The sequence below is a fragment of the Haliotis asinina genome, chromosome 6, assembly GCF_037392515.1.
Source record: "Haliotis asinina isolate JCU_RB_2024 chromosome 6, JCU_Hal_asi_v2, whole genome shotgun sequence".
Lineage (NCBI taxonomy): Eukaryota > Metazoa > Mollusca > Gastropoda > Lepetellida > Haliotidae > Haliotis > Haliotis asinina.
The window spans coordinates 45,596,065-45,616,387 of record NC_090285.1 but is presented as its reverse complement, the minus strand read 5'-3'; the positions used below and the strand labels follow the sequence as shown (position 1 = coordinate 45,616,387).

Genomic DNA, 20,323 nt, shown 5'->3' with positions numbered 1-20,323 from the left:
AACTAAATGAAAGTTTTGACGCTCCCGTAATGCGTGCCATTAAACGCTACCCACGTATTCCGAACTAGCCGCAAATAGACACTGTCTTTTTGACTTTAAAGGGTTGATAATGAGAACCGTAACCCGACAAAACAGCGTGTTTGATGTCCCTTACATTGGGGACGGTAGCCAAGTGATTAAAGCGTTCGCTCGTCACGCCGAGGATCGGAGTTCGTTTTCTCACCTGGATACAGTCTATGAAGCCCATTCCTGGTGACATTGCTAGAAGGGGTAAAAAAGTAAACTCGCTCTCTTACTCCATGACAATGACGAGACGAGTCAAACAATGTAACAGTTATGTCCATCGTGAGCAAGAGTATAGAACATAGAGTATAGATTATGTTGAATGGGGCATGAAGGCTTGTGGTATGGCATTCATAGTATTTGCAACTCTGCTGGCCAATCAAGAACGTTGTCATGCGTCGATGTTTTCCCATTTTATCCCACACATTCTTAATAGGGACTTCATTAGTATTTAGTAATCCCAGTTACAACAGTCAGCAGTCGTTGCAAATATCAAGACAGTTTGGATAGGCTGGCTTGAATTGTATTGAGAATACATAACGTCCTACTGCTGTGATACCCGTGAAGAACCGGGTTGGAACTGATCTCAATCAGCCCACTATTTTCGTAAATGGCGACTAGGGTGGTCATGCTCACTGACTAGGCTGACACCCGTCAAAATTGAATAGATCAATGCTCATGATTTCAGTCACTGGACTGTTTGGTTTGTTGACAAATTATTTCATTTCGATTATTGACAGTCGCCATAATATAACTGGAATAATGCGGATTGAACTTTAAACAACAAACAAACGTATTTGCTCTGTGCAAGGGGTTGGGGTTGGGCTGTTTCTGACACCAAGCCCCTTGCCAGTGTATATAACTGCATGATATTCCGTTGCCCCCAAGAAATTAATTTATTTTTTAAAAAATTATTTTTTTTGGTTATGTTTTGTATCTTCCTCCAAACAAATCTCTTCTCTTTTTCCCTCCACAAACACTTTTCATTGAGGGGAGATAGCTACACTGACCCAGCCTCCACAAGTCGTCTAGTGCGTAGCAAAGCCAGTTTTTTTTTTGTGTGTGTGTAAGTCCGATAGGTTGCAAATCTTTGTATTTAAACAGAAATGAGAAACTTTAAGCAACAATCATGTGTAAGCCCAGGCTTTTTGTCACAGCTGTAGCCCCTGACTGTCACACATCTGCGTGCTGTGTTAAATGTTTTAATTGACTAGTGTAGAATGTGCTGTATATAGTGTATCTAATACGACCCCTTAAAAATATCGTGTCTACTTGACAATAAATCCTACAGATCATGGTTTTCTACATGTACGTGACGTAGCTGATGAATCATCAGTGAATGTGTACGCTCTCCATTTTTGATATTCCCCCTCCCGGGTCGCCATAATTATGTTGCACATTTTCTTTGCGTGAGGTGGTCTATCTAAAATGTGTCATTTCAGATTTCATGTGGACATTTGACCCCGCTGATCGATACCATGGTCACTTAGGCATAAAATCAATACCAAAATGTGATACACAACCTTCGTTAATCTCATAACGGGCAATAATGTAGATTAGTGAGATCCCAGTGCTTGTCAAGCTAAAGAGACAGAAGCAGCCACTTAAAGCTTAACAGGAGTGTAACACACAGACTGTAGTCACTGTAGTTTAGGCGTCGCTGGACGGTTTGCCTTGAAAATGCAGTGTTGTAGCGGAGCCCCACTAGAAACTCAGGTGTGCTAGCAGAAGCTGGTTATGGGGAGGAGGTTTGTGAATGGAAACACCTGGTAATACTATTGCCATCATTCAGTCCCAGTAGGTCCATTTTGTGAAAAATATATACAAAAATATCGTCGTCATTGGACGAAATAAACTGAAGAAACGACTACAGAGACCTCGTGATACATGTGGACGTTGCTGTTCGTATGGGACACTAGAGGTACGAATGGTAGGAGGAAAGTTAAGAGATGTCAGTCTTACGAGAGCTTTGTGAAACGGGGTTACAAGCAGTAGCAGCAGCAGCAGCAGCAGCAGCAGCAGTAGCAACAGCAGCGGCTCCTGCAAGCTATACACGTCATAAGAGTCTACTTACAACATCGGTGATGCGAGGAGGAATGTATGTATATCTCGAACGTTGACCACCTTGTCGCATCCCTTAACTACGACAATGCTGATGACAAACCGGGACCCCGTGAGGATGAGTTTGGGTTTCGAATCCACCCACACAGGATTCTGATACACCTAAGCGAAGCAACTCTTCAATGCTTAGAGGTCTGTGCTCCCGTGTCTCTGGTGCTATGGTTCAAATTTGGCTGCTGACAGCTCCAGGTTCCTTGGCTCCTTCCAATATATTGAATCCCTCTGTACAAGACACATAAAACAGAGGTTAATGTGCATTGTGTTTTGGCAACTCATCAAGCAATACACATTTGACGAGATGCATTCCATTTGTAGTGTTTCAGTAGATACTGGTGCTGATGCTGGGAAACTGCCGTTAAACAGTTCCCACCTTGCGTGGGTGTTGGTAGGAAGGGATGGGGGGTGATTCGGAATTTGAGGGTAATGTGTCAGCTGTTAAGGACCGTGTGAATAGTCCAGTTTGGACCAGACAAACCGGTGATTGTGTATTAACAGTGGTTAATAATTACCCAGTAATTTTCACGCTAGAATCCAAAACTAACATTAACATTGTTGAAGCGCAGGTAAGCCCTGTTAGCCAGTTGTGCAGGGCATCGTAGGTCCGAATCCCTGTTCGTGTGCGCCTATGTTTGTCACAACAAACCGAAAATGCCGTGACGTATAACTGGTGTTCTGCTCAATCGGCGATGAACCTAACTCACTCACTCACCAAAACGTTTGTCTCACTATGACATGAAACACTTTCTTTGGTTGTCCCAGTGTCTTGGGAAAATGTAACAGGAACGGTTAGCGGCAAACGGTCCCCCACCCAATCAGCTTATCAAACCGTAAATTAATGGCTGTCAGAGGTACAACCATCAACACCTATCGTATCTGTTGTTTGCTGTAAAATAGAAAACGCAGTTCTGTGACGGTGATCTGTGAAAAATTCAATGGCGTCCATGATGAGCACCGATCCACGCAATAATGACTACATGACACGTGAGCTAGATTATCGGGTCTCACTACATGATCCATTTAGTCGTCTCTTTCGAATTGCTTGTTACCTGCTTTACCGGAATGCTGCTGAAACCCACCTAGGTCCCGTTCTACAACGCAGTCTTTGTCCCACGATGATCGTAATGTTATGTTGTCGACCTTTACAGTTACGATCGTCTTGTGAAACAAAATGGGTCAAGGTTATGGCTGATGATACGGGTACCGAACGAGTCTGGGAACCTTCCACAAAGTGAACTTCAGGCATCCAAGGCCACAAAGCTACCTCGTTGGCACAAACAGGCGTTCGTTAACATTGCGTTAAATCCACACACTCATTTTGGTAGAGATTTTCGAAAAAAAGAGAAAAGAAAAGGTAACCCGGTAATTCAGATTATCCTCAGAAAACAACATTTAATCTGAGGCGTTTTTACTACACGACACAGTTGTACAGACAATATGAGAATACGTTGCATGTGATATCTCAGTTCGAAAGACATGTGACAAAGATGATGACGTATTTATGAAAATGAATCTTGCTACGATTTCATTCTTACAGACAAAAACGAATCTAAAGATGATGATACTAACCCTCCTTTCAGTTTCTTTCGAAATAGATACTCTTAAAAAGAAGGGGTAATGAAATATGAAAAAAGTTAATATCAATTATAGGAATAAAATAAGTGTTGATGGAAAACTTATGTAAGAACACAGGTGTTTTAAATACCAATACACTGGGACCGAACGCATACCAGCGTATGGTGTCATTTCTGAAGTTTACACATTCAAGTAAGGTCGACTAATCTCTGTGGACCACTATTTCTGTCAATCTTATTGATTGTGCTTATCGAACAGTTGTGAATTACTTTATTTCATTCAGTGTTTGTGTATGAATTAAGGACGAGTCGTCTGCAACGTGCCGAGAGTTTGGGGCCACTGGCGTAATGGAAACTGACATACGTCAACGTGTAGCGCTCAATACGTTAAATGTCACCAGTCTTTGATTGCCAGACGATGGAACAAGTACCAAACGTCGTGTCTACTGACCCGGTGGACGCCAAGAAATAATACTCAGACGGCGAATCAAAAGGTCGGAAACGCTCATGAGGCTACTGGAGTACGAGTTTTGGGTCATACGATTAGAAATCATCTGCTTGCAAGTCATGTCCAGGCTTACGAACGCGATTTTGCCTCCCCTTACAAATTGTCGTATTAGGAACCGACAACAAATGGTGTGCAAGACGTCGAAGCTGAAGTAGTCGTCCTTATCTACGTGCCGTGTTTTTAGATGAGACCCGATTCACTTTGTTCTTCTTCAATGGACATGGGCGTGTCGATATGAACGGGGTAGCAGCACTATAAGCGAATACCAATCGCTGTTCTGCAAGGAAGTATCACTGACGTCTACGTAATGCCATAGACTGTTATGAGCTGAGACCTTATATCTAAGAAATAATACTGAGACGTGTGCATAAACGTCACAGACCACCAACATGCTTGTTTGAACTTGGCAAGGACTTGCAAGCAGACACACAGACTCTATACTTCGAATGACATACGACAACTGAATGAACGGTTGACAATTTTGAGGCCGAAAACCGGTTGAATTTACCCATCTCACCCCCATCTCTTTCAGTTTATGGAGTTTTTAAATCTTTTCCAGTATCCCTTATGTTTAAAGGAGTATCTGATGTCTGTACATGCAGTTCAATCATTCTCAAGGTAATTATTCCTTTGTACTGACAGCATGGTACTCCCTTCCTTTGACAACTCGCTTCCAAGCTTTCTTTGTTTTCAATTTGACTGAACCGACGCTAGAAAAAAAGACGTATTCGTGAACCGGGCCTGGGCTACATTAAACTATGAGACTTTTCTATCACCTTCATGGAACGAACGCTTCGAGGTAGTGTGTGAAATTCCTCTAAGAGAATGAAAATGTCAAAGTGAGAAAGTCACTTCCGCAATCAAGCTATGGTGGAAAACTGGTGACCGTGATTACTAAAACTAAATCGAGACATACTACCCTTGATTCTGGAGGATGTGTTGAAATATGCTTAATACTGATTATTATTTCATTGGAAATGTGCATGGTAGACTGAATATGGCTCCATTTAACAAAGATTGTCCACATCTCCACTGATAACACACCCACACTTATTAATTGAATATCACAGTCAGAGCTCGTGTTTCACCGATAATGTGACTGTAAACATTGTGCACTTGTAAAACAACAACTTTTGTGATCGCACCTGAGCCGCACATGGAAGAGACACACACAACTGAAACAAGTTTCCAACACTGACGCTCACAACATTGTTAAAGACACAGTGTGACCATCATCCGGTATAGAAACTGCGGGCGTCTTAAAGGAGGGTTCCTGTTTGCTATCAGGCTGGGTCTGCCTCGAAATTTCCCCTAGATCCTGGGTACAACTGTTGGTTAAGATAAGAAGATTGTGCTGTAACTATACACTTGAAAATAGTTCAGCGCCACTATCTATAGATCTATAACGGATTGCTTGTACAAAACATCGTGTCCTGCACATATTACTGCATTGAAACCCAAATAGATGTTGATCAAATGACACCCTTTGTAATTTCTATGTCACTAAGTATTTCACTTGTGATTGCTTCAAGGGATTGTTGGTTTCAAAAACATTACCATTTGTAGTACCATTTGGACGAAAATATAGTGTTGTGGTACCAGTTGTATAGAAGATATATGTGATGCCATTTATCCACATGAGATCAATGTCATTTGCACGTATTCTCGAAGGTTAGATGGATGGTTAGAATATATTAAGTAAAGGTTGGATGTACTTGACATTTTTCCATGTGTATAGCAACATCCCACGGCTGGACCACGACGCATCAGAGTCATTGAAATTTGGGTCACTAAATAATATACAGTCTGTTTAGAAGTGTGTTTGATTCATTTACATGGTTGCTTTGGTGCGTTTTAAATCAGTTACAACGTCAACGAAAAAAACATGCAATAGTCATACAGCCGTCCATCTTGACCGCTTGGCCAAGACTTGACCAGGTAGCATTCGTAACTACTCGTGTCATTCCGGCAAGGCGGATGGCGACTCGTACCCCTCTCGTGGCCATGTTCTCAACCGGGCATTGTTTAAGCGCAAAGGGGCAAGGAGATGATAGTCTATCAATAAGTCTCTTATGCCGTTAACAAATAACTGTAACGAGATAATTTGATAACCACGGAAATAATACTAAAATTGGATAATCTCAGAGAAACTATTTGATTCATTTCACATTTTGCTAAGTGCGATTTGATTGGTTTGACACGAGTTTTGTTAATAATGGTGGTTAAGGAAAGAGGCGAGTAGTTACAAATGGGCCAGGCATCAGATCACAACTAAACACACAAGCCTGCGATTCGGAAAGTTTCCCATTTGCTGTAGTAATAGCCTTTTTAGTCATGTTTGTGCGTTTGGTCATGCACTGAGGTCACATCCAGGTTTCATGGTATTTTCCAGTGTCTTGTTCTCTGAAGTCCCCTTTTCATCATCTCGAGTACTGTTATTTGGATAGGGAGAACGTGAAGGTCGCTCTCTGATGGTGGGTGGTCTTGAATCGAGTTGATTCTCACCCTGTGTCACTGATGGGTCTCTCTGTAACCGAACGTCTGAATGGCTTAGAGGTCTCTCCTTCCGGAGCATCGTTCTTCCGTGAAGGAGGCATGTCTTAATATCTTCATCGGTTTGCTCTGCCGTCATTGCAGGCAGATAGACATTCACCCTGACTCTCCTCGGGGAGTCCAGGTGAGTTGATTCCGGGCTGTCTGAGAAGGAAAACGAGTTCTCACTGCCGCCATATGCTTTACCTCGCGCACGTTTCTGAAGTAGCTTATCAGGAGTGCTAGGAGGGGCTGCGGGCCCTTCATCTGACCAATCACCACTGTCCTTACAGTGAGGGGACGTCTCACTACAAAATGAATCCGATTTGCTTTTCGAATTATTTTTCTCTGTCGCACAAAAATAACAGGTTGACTCCCTTGAGTTTTGATTTCCATCGTCAGTTATGGAATGAGACTTAACGAACAAGGATTCTGGCACTTTGAATTCCGATTCCCCTTGACCCTTGTGAGCGCTGTGTCTGGGTGACCCCCCGCCCTTTGATATCGTCCTACCGACAAGCCAAGCATCGTAGTGATTCCGAACAGGGGAAGGCTGTCGCTGTACGTCACGAATGTTTTCTCCACGGTTGCGATAAATCCCCTCGATTATCTCCCTTTCGCCTTTCGTCAGCGCCCCCTTATCCCGTGAGAACATTCGGCCAGGAATGACCCTGACCCCGTTGCTACACCACTGCATGTTCTTGCCCCGCCCCTTGTCTCCAAGTCGGGGGATGTTGGCCAGGTCACGATACAGTTTCGACACAGAAATACAGTCACCAAGATCTTCTGACCAGTCGCAGAACTTAGCGATGCTCACTTGACTCCTTGGCATGGTTAAACCTATTGAAGGGTATCTCGCTGACCTTGACCGCACCTGCGGGATAGATGGGAATTCCCCATATGACGTCACTGGGCGCCGTTGTAGCAGGGGACTGGAAATAAAAAGCAATATTAAATACATTGTGACAAAACGTTTCTTTCAACATTAAATGAAATCCGAACTAGATCAGATGTCCCGGTGTCGGCTGGAAGGGAATGGCTAGGTCATGGCAAGATTTCAGTATTACGTTCATGGCGTGTCGTATGATCCGAAGTACCAAGGAGACGAAATCTTTCCAAGAAGTGTGCTTAAGAGCGTGGTTCGTAGCTTCTCCAGTCGTCATAAACGTTTCAGTATAAGTCAGTGGTTAACTGGTCGTCTCGCTCACTCTCTTACTTGACCACATAGTAAGATTCACATACCGTGAAAAGCATTATTTTCCTTTCTACCAAACCCCTTCTGCAATGCTAAAGTCCTAAGGAAGCATGTCTTTTTTTCAAAATGTCTTCAGAGGTCGGATTAAAGAGTGAACATATCAAACTGCGATGGTTGGCCGAACCATGTCCAGTGGTGTCTGAATTTTTCCATCTCAATGTGTTTTGTTTCTACATTCTACCAACTTATTCAGAGACTATAGACGTCGACTGTTCATATGATATATGTTTCAATGCCACTGTTTCACATGTATCATGATCTCCCACAATTCAAACTGTTGTCTGGAGTTCTGGGCACTGGTAGCAATGGTCAGCACCACGGCAGCACCAGCAAATCGTGAATGAAATAACCTGTACCTGTATGACTTTCGTTTGGCACATGATACTTCAATGGATATCCTATACCTCAGTCTTGTTGGTTGTACATACACATCATCACCTGGATATGGCAACAGAAATTTCGTTTCCCTATCAACAAACAACGATTGAAAACGTGACACACAGCATATTTTGACATCTCCAATCCATTTGACAAAAATATTTTCGATGTGAATCACGTTTAAACCTTCTGAGAGATACATCGATTCTGTTTTTAGATACATCGATTCTGTTTTTAAATACACTTTCTGGAAAAGTCGAAATGTCACGTTTTAAAAGCATATGTAGAGGCACTTCAATTCTGCAGACATTGATACAGGCTTGAACAATAGAACAAGATACAGTATATCGAGGACACACCTACCTACTTTTCTCGAACAAATGTCTCCTCGTCTCTTCCAGAACAGAACCATCAATTAGTCAATGGCCTTTCTATGTAGGATACTGTTCTCGTTTACCTGTCATATATACCTTCTTGTCTCCTACTAATTCAACTGCTCGTCTGGAACACAACTATATTTGTCTGGAACGCCCCTTCTTAAGGATACTCTTGTCATTTACCTGTCTAGGACACAGGCACCTATTAATCAAGGATATTCTCGCAACTTACCTGTCTAGGGCACAGGCACCTATTAATCAAGGATACTCTCGCCACTTGCCTGTCTTGGACACAGACACCTATTAATCAAGGATATTCTCGCAACTTACCTGTCTAGGACACAGACGCCTATTAATCAAGGATATTCTCGCCACTTGCCTGTCTTGGACACAGACACCTATTAATCAAGGATATTCTCGCAACTTACCTGTCTAGGACACAGACGCCTATTAATCAAGGATATTCTCGACACTTGCCTGTCTAGGACACAGACACCTATTTGTCAAGGATATTCTCGCAACTTACCTGTCTAGGACACAGACACCTATTAATCAAGGATATTCCCGTCACTTGCCTGTCTAGGACACAGACACCTATTAATCAAGGATATTCCCGTCACTTGCCTGTCTAGGACACAGATACCTATCAATCAAGGATATTCTCGCAGCTTACCTGTCTAGGACACAGGCACCTATTAATCAAGGATATTCTCGACACTTGCCTCTCTAGGACACAGACACCTATTTATCAAGGATATTCTCGCACCTTCCCTGTCTAGGACACAGGCACCTATTAATCAAGGATATTCCCGTCACTTGCCTGTCTAGGACACAGATACCTATCAATCAAGGATATTCTCGCAGCTTACCTGTCTAGGACACAGGCACCTATTAATCAAGGATATTCTCGACACTTGCCTGTCTAGGACATAGGCACCTGTTTATCAAGGATATCCCCGTCACTTACCTGTCTAGGACACAAATACCTAATATTATGTATAAAGGAGACTCTCGTCACTTTCCTGTCTAGAACACAGGCACCTATTCATCAAGGATATTCTCGTCACTCACCTGTCTAGGACACAGTCACCTATTTATCAAGGATACTCTCGTCACTTGCCTGTCTAGGACACTTTCAGTCTTTTTGTAGAGGATACCTGTCTAAAACTCAAGCAACTACCGAGGACGAATGTCGCCATTTAACAGCCTGGAAAATGTCACCTACTGTCAGAGTCAGTCGGCGCTGAAGTTCTGTGTCACCTTCCAACCGGATGTATCGCCCATTTCCCTGACCCTCAAATCGATACCGGTTCCAGAAACATGTAACTACACTGTTATTATCCTCATTCAACCAATCACCGTATCCATCTTCAAATATAGGGGGCGACTCAAAGTTTAAGAACGCGTTAATGTGAACGCGTTAATTTGAACAATCTGTATTGAAAGAAGACATTTACAGTATATACTTTTCAGGATAGTCCACTACATCGGTTGTACGATAGAGAAGAAATATTTGCACAAAGAAACCTGATGATAATGGTTATATCCATAAAATAGTTTGAGATGGCCCCTACGCCACTTTTGCTCATCGCACGGACGGACGTGATGACAACAATTATGTTATTATCCAGGATGCTTGTTAACACCACAATCATGAAATGACATGGGTGCATGTGATAAAAATATAATTTATGTGAAAATATTATACGATATCACTAATGGGTATACACCAACTTCTAAATGAAATCTAAATTACACTGGTGAGTTCGTGAGTTTAATATTACGCCGCACTCAACAGCATTTCAGACATATGGCGGGAGTCTGTATGTAATCGAGCCTGGACTAGTATTAGCATCGATCTGCGCAACTGGGATACGCTGACATGTCAGCCCAATCAGCGAACCTGACCACCCGACACCGTTTGAAATTACTACAATATACTGTGTCTTTTTAGGACAGTTGCTGTCACATAAAACAATACATAACCATGCTATACTCCAACAAAGACAGAGTTCTACCCCTGTACTACTCTTCAGTTCTTTTCAGGCATATAGATACTACTGAGGTTAAAACTGACTTGGAGCAGTCACATACACATATATGACAAATATCACAGAATCGCCTTACTCAGTCACAACAATACTTACTTTTCCCGCTACATGTAAGTAATTAGGAATACTCCCTTCGACATCGCCTCTAAATTGTACGCTGTAGGAGATTTGCGTGGAGCCTCCACTGACACAATGAACATGTGTTCTGAAGTTTACATGTTGAATACTGGTCGCTGAATGAAACGACGTTCAATAAATAGATCATCCGAGCTACCGGTCCCACAACAACCTACCCGAACCATCTCAATCTACACAACCGCACCTCTACCCCCAACAACTCTAATTACACCGTTAGAGTCCACCGCACAGGTAGACTGAACCCGAGTCCCTAACCCCGAAAGTGTATAATCGCTGCCCTTGCACGGAACAGGATTACACAGAAAACAGACTAGACCCCCAGAGAGTGGAGAGCGTTACCTAGCCAAGTGTAACGGGTAAGACTGTTCAGGTGACACAGGTACGAAGTTACCTGACCAATAGGTAATCTCAGGTAAGCGTTATTGAGCCCAGGGAATCCACTGTCTAAAGCGATACTGTTGACTATGGTGAATGCAAGGGGCTCGTCGAGGTCAACAATGAAGCATGTCAGGGCAAATAGAAATCAGATATGTGCATTTAGTTTGTAACACTTCTATACGGGGCATTGTAAAGCATAATGTGTCTCATTTATAAATGACATGACTCTTTACACATGACTTGTCAAACAGGCACTTATTTGTAAAACGATATTGAGGGTTGTCTAGTTCAGACATTATACGCTACATTGTGACAAGGTCTAAACGGGGGGTTTAAGTACTGTCAGTTAAACGATGAATATTATGTGAGTTAATTGAGCGTATTGTTTATATTGATGAGGAATATATTGTCAGTAGAATGATCTCTCCGCTTGTACACTCCACCCTCGCTGTATCCTCATAAGCCGCGCATATAATTGACAGTCTTAGTCAATGTTCATGATGAGGAAAATTGACTGGAGACGACTGTTTGATGTAAACACGAAATTAACTACAGGAGGTGAACCACGTTCCTAGACAGTGTTCTGTCAAGTGATCTATAGCCCCAATACAATACGGTATAGCAGCGGGCATTAAATCTTTTCCCTCGCCTAGAAAGGCTTCAAATACCTGATTTTGCGTAGCTCATGTACACATTTCGGTTTCGTCATAAAGGCGATAATATTGGGGAGCCGTTTTTCTGGTATCGTGTATTATCACTGTCGATACCACTTCCAGCTAAACCTGACAGTCATTTCTGGTGTCGTTCCCATGTTGTGATTTCTTAATACATTAAGTGTTGGATATCCATGTTGTAAAGGCTTGTTATCGCGGTTAAGGCAGTATTGTACATATCGCCTACTGTCAGGTCCCCTTACTGAGCTGTGCCGGAAATAATTGTTCATTGTTCTATAAGCAGGATCCACTTGCTGTCATATCGTGCCCAGATCGTGTTGGTGTCGTGACACTCGAGCCACGTCCTTTCCCTACCCCCTACAGCGTACCCAACCACCCCACAACACTGCCCCACCTACCCCAAAGAGCGAGTGAGCTGCAGGATCCTACTATTATAACGCGATTTTATCACCGTTCTCATCTGATATCTGTTCACGAGTTAGAAAACAACACGATCTTAGCAAGTATAGGCTCTTGTCCTAGATCAACGGATGATCAGTTGGTGGTCAACATAGGCCCAGCTGCATTTGATGTCTCTGCTGGGGTCATCTGCAATTGGTCAGTTCGTGTGCTCGTGTCTATAGATAGGATCGCGATACGTATAGTATTATCACATACGTGCACACACTTCTACATTGCACAGAGCTCATTCTTCAATAGGAACTCATCAATCAGAGAAGGAGTCCAGGGAAAGGAAAGCTGGGTTGGACTCCGAAGATGGGACAGCAGGGAAAAACTTCAATAAGGAGAAATGAGAGAGGGGACCAATTACAGGAGGCAAGCGAAGGATTTTAAGAAAGGGAAATCTAGATAGGAATTCCTCGGAAATCAGACCTGGGAAGGAGTTTGAGAAAGGTAATCCAAGAAAGGGAGACCAGGGAAGAACTTAAAGAAGGGGAAACCAGAAAAGGAATCTGGGGGAAGAAGAAAAGGCAAGGACCTTAAGAAGAAAAAACTGCATAGGAATGCAAGGAAAGGAGACAAAGGATATACTAAAATATTGCAAACCAGAGGAGAGTCAGGGGAAAGTTGGCCAGGAAGGACATTAAGAAGGGGAAAACTAGATAGGAGTTCAGATAGAAAAACCCAGCTGAGCAAATTTTGCTAACATTGAAAAATAATTTGTGTCTATTTAACAAGGATTTCTTTCGCAACCAGAGCTAAAACATGAAGTTTGAATATATAACAAGTTCTTCAGCAGCTAACACAGTCATTTAACAATGTACATCATTCATGTTAATCGACATTGTCATGCTAACTGTAATAATTAACATTTGTTCCCTCTGTATCATAACAAGGAACTTGATGTTATTATAGAGGTGGTGGGGTAGCCAAGGGGTTAAAGCATTGGCTAATCACGCTGAAGCGCCGGAAGCCCATTAAATTTCTGGTGTCCACCATCGTTATATAAGACCATTCCTGGTGTCCCCCCTCGTTATGTAAACCCATTTCTGGTGTTCCCCATGGTTATGTAAACCAATTTCTGGTGTTCCCATCGTTATGTAAACGCATTCCTAGTGTTCCCCATGGTTATGTAAGTCCATTTCTGGTGTTCACCATCGTTATGTAGACCCATTTCTGGTGTTCCCCATCGTTATGTAAACCCATTTCTGGTGTTCCCATCGTTATGTAAACGCATTCCTAGTGTTCCCCATGGTTATGTAAGTCCATTTCTGGTGTTCACCATCGTTATGTAAGACCATTCCTGGTGTCCCCCCTCGTTATGTAAGCCCATTTTTGGTGTTCCCCATGGTTATGTAAACCCATTCCTGGTGTTCACCATCGTTATGTAAACGCATTCCTAGTGTTCCCCATGGTTATGTAAGCCCATTTCTGGTGTTCCCCATCGTTATGTAAACCCATTTCTGGTGTTCCCTTCGTTATGTAAACGCATTCCTGGTGTTCACCATTGTTATGTAAGTCCATTTCTGGTGTTCCCCATCGTTATGTAAGCCCATTCCTGGTGTTCACCATCGTTATGTAAGCCCATTTCTGGTGTTCCCCATGGTTGTGTAAGCCCATTCCTGGTGTTCCCCATGGTTATGTTGCTGGAATATTGTTAAAAGTGGAGTAGAACCAAAGTCAGTCATTTTATCATACTTTGGAAAAAGGTTGAGTCTGACTGAAATATCCTGAGATCCACATCAACATTCCTGTGTCCACGGAGCATGTACAATGTCGGTGTAAGTTGGAACACTGAAGATTCTCAAGAAACTGCTAGCGAGTTGCATGTTAACCTTGCCTTAATTGAGGGTTGTATTTATACTGAAACGCGAAAATAAAGTTACTTTATGATGATATGAGTCTCGGGATCGTATCCATGAGAACTGAAGGAGGAAGCTATTCGGATGAATTATGTAATGAGTATTACACACGATCAAAACAAAACACGAATACTCACAATAGGTATCCAGGAAGATAGAACGAACACGGAGATATATTCAGCACTGTACAATCCAACCACTCCTTCCTTTGCCACAGTCCCATACTCAAAGACGTTTAACGCGTGCAGCATTCAAGAGTCGCATTCGGCATCAATCGGGGAAGTCCGTTACCGAACCATGTGGAAATTATATTTTTCAATTTCCCCCAGTGATTCACCATAGTGTATCCCGAGCTATATTTCCATGGAATCGATCATTCAATCTGTTCCTTAGCCTGGTCTTTATCATTGGCTGACTTGTTTTGAATATAAATACAAATTTACGAGCGGGCATATATCCTGTAATGTTCGCACATGATCGATACCTCGCAGCGAGCGTAAGACGCCGTCATGGGCCTCAGGTGGTCTACATTTGTCTTGGATTAACGTAACCGTTACCGTTCAATGTTTGTAATCATTCGTAGTGTTCGATAATCGATCTTTGTTAAGGATCAACTCCAGCGCTTCTCAATTATTGTGACAACACATAAACAGTGTTGTTACACTTCGTGATCTCTGGTGTGAATGTACAGTTAAATAGTGCTCTACCTTTAACAACGAGTGCAGAGACATTAATCATTTTATAAATACACGAATACCTACTATTGCATGCTGTGAGTGAGTGAGTGAGTGTAGGAATGAGTTAACATTGATTACACAACAGTCTCTTTTCCTGTTGACTGGGTTCCGTACTATTGCACGACTTAGTGTAATAACGAGTCCAGAAGTTTTAGACTAATTCATTTAACTGGATATATAAATATTAATCAGTATGATTTGATTTATCTTAGCACTTGTACACGGCAACGCTTCTTCTAATCATAGCAAACACGTAGTACAGCGTGCTCTGACAAACGGAAATCTGGAAATCGTAGAAATCTCAAAACGAGGTTCTGCGGTTAGAAACGTTGGCGGTCTGGTATGGAATTGATATCATATCAACATTATTTTGCGTTACAGAACTACACTGAACAAGCGTAAAAACACGTAACAGGTGTAACCAGTGAGCAAGATGCATTGTGAATCATTATACCACCTCATCAAACTGGGACAGTCTGTGAAGTCTTAGTTACGGCCATGCTGCTGCTTCTCACCAAGAAATATAGACATACGGTGTTATGGAAGCTTAAAATTAATTTACAAATAATAATAATACAAATTCATTTGCAAATATCATTTTCCTACGAAACAAGAAATTGGAATTCAGTTTAACCAGAGCTGTTTGTGATGTCTATTTTCACTTTCAGGTTCCCTTAAGTAATTGAAAGAATTACAGCAAATTTGAAGGAATTGCATCTCAAATGTAAACAAACGCAGCCCACTCGCGAAACAATTGAAGCGATATCGGTAGTTTAGCGGTAATAACAGAAACACATCGCCCCTATCGGAAACAATGTCGGTAATACTGGAAACACGTTCGGCCATCTTCAGAGATTTTTCGGTCCCGAGTGGAAACTCACGCAGCAAATCATGGCGTCGTTGGAAGAAGCACCCGTCTCGGTGAGATTTGTTTTTAGTTCCTACTATTACATTTTCATACTTATCCATCTTTGACCACCCGAGTTGAATGCGTTTAGGTATGAGGTGTTGTCGGGGCAATAGCTTATGTTTTTAGGAAAAGACTGTCACTGCAGAAGAGTGTCACAAGTCATGCCCCAGGAGGTTGTTTACATCTGAACATCGAAGTCGTGCCGATGATTACGAACGTGCGTTCAAAATGTTCGTAATCACCGGCACACGATTGATGATACGTGGAAAGGTAAGGCACTGTCACCCGCTGTGATACTGGTTAAGTAAATGATGGTTGAGGTTAGTAAGAGTGTGTGGCGTGGTTAGCTGTGGCATGGAGTGGTCACTGTGGCATGGAGTGGTGTCACTGAACAGTTATTCATAAACACATGCTTCTGACACATGATTTGATATGATTATACACACACACACACACACACACACACACACACACACACACACACACACACACACACACACACACACACACACACGCTCCCCACCCTCCCCTTTTGCATGAAGCGTAACGTGGCAAAAATTGTTTTGCCAGAGAGGTTGAATTTGCAATTACGACAGCGGCAGACTCGTTGTGTCATTTTATTAAGGAGGAGTGTAAAATCAGAAGAAGAGTATGTTTCTAAACGTTATTCTCGGCTGTGAAACCAAACAATGGCCTTGAACATTGCACACAATAGAGACTATCCACCGTCGAGAAGCAATGAATACAGAGCAAATGAAAGGCTTAGCACAGAGCTGTAGTAGTATAAGGAAATGGTAAGCCCTTGTACCCGTCACCTTGAATCTTGGCAACCAATACCTATATCTCTCCATACACTATTTGACTGAGGCAGTATGTTACGAAGAGATCTTATTGACGGGGCAAGAATACACCAAACACTAAGAAATCCAATCGAAAATATAACATATAAGAGGTATGGACCTCTAATAATCCAGACAGAAAAGAAAATATACCAGTCAAGACACGAAAAAACTTTAGTCCCTCAAAATTTCGTCACCTGAGTAGTGACATATGTTACTATGTACACACTGCGGTGTAACAGATTCTGAAAAATTCAGAAATTCAATATAATGAACAGGAAAAGAAACGCAATTTTCGACAAGCTGCAATCTCATAAAAGTAAGCGTTTATGTTTATGCCTTCTATATAAATACTGGACAGAAATCCAGAGCTCAGAATATTTGTTTCCGATTACATTCTGAACCTAGTTTGGGTGTATATGTGCTTTGTGCGTACATCTGTACGTCGACGTAAGTGCGCGTGTGCTGACATCCTCATATCTGCCCGTCTTTGGTCATCGAAGAAAGAATGTCCCTTTACTTACGTAAATAAATCTAATTACGGGCGTGCGGGCGTTTTCACTATTAGACTGCTGTACCGTGAAGATGAAGGTTAGGATAAATCTTCCGCAACCCATGCCTTTCGTAAGAGGCGATTAACGAGATCGGATGGTCAGAGTTCCATCTGCCTAGATTGGTGCTCATGCTGTTGATCAATGGAATGTCTGCCGAAGGCTCTATTAACTACAGTCCGCCTCCACATAGCTGGAATATTGTAAAACAGCAAATAAACAAACAGACAGTACAATTCAGTGACGTAAATCCCTTGCAGTCACGAAAGAAAGAGAATCCAGGATCACGATCCACAAAGCCTTCGTAAGGTTACGACCTGTCGTAATTCATATTCTCGTAGGCTTACGAATGTCGTAACGCTTCTTACGTTTTGTGTATCGTGACCCAGGCCGTTGGGGGTCAACGGAATATAAACGTGTCCTTGTGTCAGATAATCTGGCATCACTGATTATCACTAAACCTGTGTATACAGTGCCGGCACAACAGCATACAGGTGCTCCAGCATACAAGGAACCATTATTTGATGCTGATGCTGAGCTTTTGGACCTTCAGTTTGCAGTTCGGTGGCGCTAATAGCCGACTAACGTTGCCCTATTTTTGATACTGTGTTTTGACAGTTAAAATGTGAGGTTCACTGGCTAGAACATCACTGGCAGCCCTCAGTTGACAAACATGCAAAACTAGTGTATTACAGGGACAGTGCGCGTTTCATCAGTAGTGAGATCCAGTTGTAATGTCGATATAACGATATCAAAAGAATTCTTGACCAGAATTTAGTTGTGTCGTCTTTAACGGAATATCGCTAAAACATCGGGTCGTTTTCACTTAATTCAGAAAAACCACCCGCCAAAGAAAGCACACAGGCATATCTGACTGATATTCACACAAACGCACCCACACACAGCCCTTTCAAGCAGTGTTTGCCCTTAAACCTGCAAAACTGAAGGTCTGAAGGATCCAGAACCATGAAACGTTGTTGATCCTGATCAGAAAGTGTATAACCCTAAATTTTAGCTACAAAATACGTAATTCCTAGCAAACAAATTAGTGACTTTCCAGTCTCCATTTACAACAAAGTCAACATCTACACTGAAATCCAAGTCTTGATCAGACAGGGATGTGTCAGGGCAACGCGTCACTGGGGATGAAACCGTTGTCAATTTGAAGGACCTGCAGAAAGCAAAAGCTCTAGGTCTGAATGGTTTTCAGTCATCTTCGTGCCTAAGGACCGACGTTAATTTCCAGCGTTGCTTGCTATCAAGTCCTATACATCACTCCCAAGTCCTTCATTCAGGCCGCTGACTTTCAGACGAGTCTGCGGTGTTTCCTAGCAGGTATTGTGAAGAAAGTGTCAACACTTCAGTATTGCCTGGCACAGACGATAGGTCATGGTGTAGTCACAATTAATGCCTTAAAGTAAAGTGGCATAATGTCCCCTCTTCTTCATACAAAGCCAGGTTCTTAGTTATACCCATATTTCTCTACAGTAGGAAAACATCAGGGTTGCGATTTTGAATGTGTTATGGGTTTTTGGGAACGCAAGAATGTTGGGCTTACTTATTTACGTTCAAACAAACACTTGGATTCAGCAACGACAGTACTTAAGCTCCGTGTGGCATTTTCGAATCCATTCTTAAATCATATAATTATTTCTTTCACTGGCGTTCGCGTATCATCTGCCTGGCCGTGTCCGAAGGGGCGTTAATCTGTATTCCTTCACCTGTTCCGTACACGAGCCATATATATGCACTAGAAACACGTGCACTATTTGTTTTCCCGTGGAAAGACTTTCGCCCCTTCTATTAGTATCATATTTACAGTATTCAACTAAAAATCACATCTAATACTGGTACAGTCTTTCATGCAGAACCCACCCCGTTTGAATGCACCCCAATCTTCCTACAAGAACATTTATTTAAGCCTAATTATATACATTACAGACCATTTCACCTGACCATATAGATTTGCTGGGTGAAGGATAAAGTCATCAGAAACATATTCCCAAAGTTTCAATTAAAAAATATGTAGATTTATGTTTTAATCGCGAAAACAGTTTGTGTTCTTCCTCTCGGATTCACGTGACATTTCCGCTCGTGACGTCAAATGTGCACAGAGTCCACCTAATTGGCATTATTTAACAATGTGAGCTTTGCCAATTGCTTTACATAATTTCTTACCTAAGAGACATGCTGTTTGTCTGGAACAAGATCGTATCTATATATTTAATCCGTGCTTCCAGTCGTCAATAAGAAATATATTCTTTGTCCATTAACACGTGTTCCATTTTGAAGGAGGTCATCATGTAGGATTAGTTCCATCACTAGAAGTCCGGGTTATGTCCCAACCATCACCCATTTGTTGATTCAACCAAACAATCAATCACTTTATGTCATGTGCATTTCAACCATCGCAAGCACTTGTTGATAAAAGGACAAGCCACCTTTTCACCGTTAGAATTAAATTACTTGAGCAGTATATAGTGTATAGACAAACCCCCAAAATAGGGGTATAGGGATTTCTAAAACCACTAATCAATAAAAAACAATCATCGAAAAGGTTTATCCACACCGAGGGAGGACTGATCATGAGTACACAATCGATGGTGATGATGATGATGATGATGATGATGATGATGATGATGATGATTGTAAACTTGGTATTCACTTGGCGACTGTATCGTGGACGAAAGATATCATTATATGCTCCAGTCCTGATAGGCCTCAAGTTATAGCTAAAAATAAATCGCGTAACGATCCATGTTAAGGAAGCTAGCACAAGAATGAAACCACTGGTAAATACCATTGCTAATATATGTCAAACTTACTTGAGTATTTCGTCGATTGCCTTAGCGCATTACCCAGATGTCCAATACAAAATGTCTGTGTGTTCGATAGGCAAGCTCTCGATGTAATCAATACTGGAAATGCCATATACTC

The 20,323-nt window shown here is 42.0% G+C and overlaps 1 protein-coding gene across 1 annotated transcript in view; it reads right to left on the bottom strand.

The window, feature by feature from the left end:
* Nucleotides 1-3,547: 3,547 nt before the first annotated feature.
* Nucleotides 3,548-20,323, bottom strand: part of LOC137287367 (uncharacterized) — a 41,378-nt gene continuing 24,602 nt past the window's right edge. The window contains exon 3 of the mRNA XM_067819625.1: nucleotides 3,548-7,727. Within this exon, the coding sequence (XP_067675726.1) occupies nucleotides 6,614-7,727 (1,114 nt within the window). The 3' untranslated portion in view covers nucleotides 3,548-6,613. The remainder of the gene's footprint in view (nucleotides 7,728-20,323) is intronic.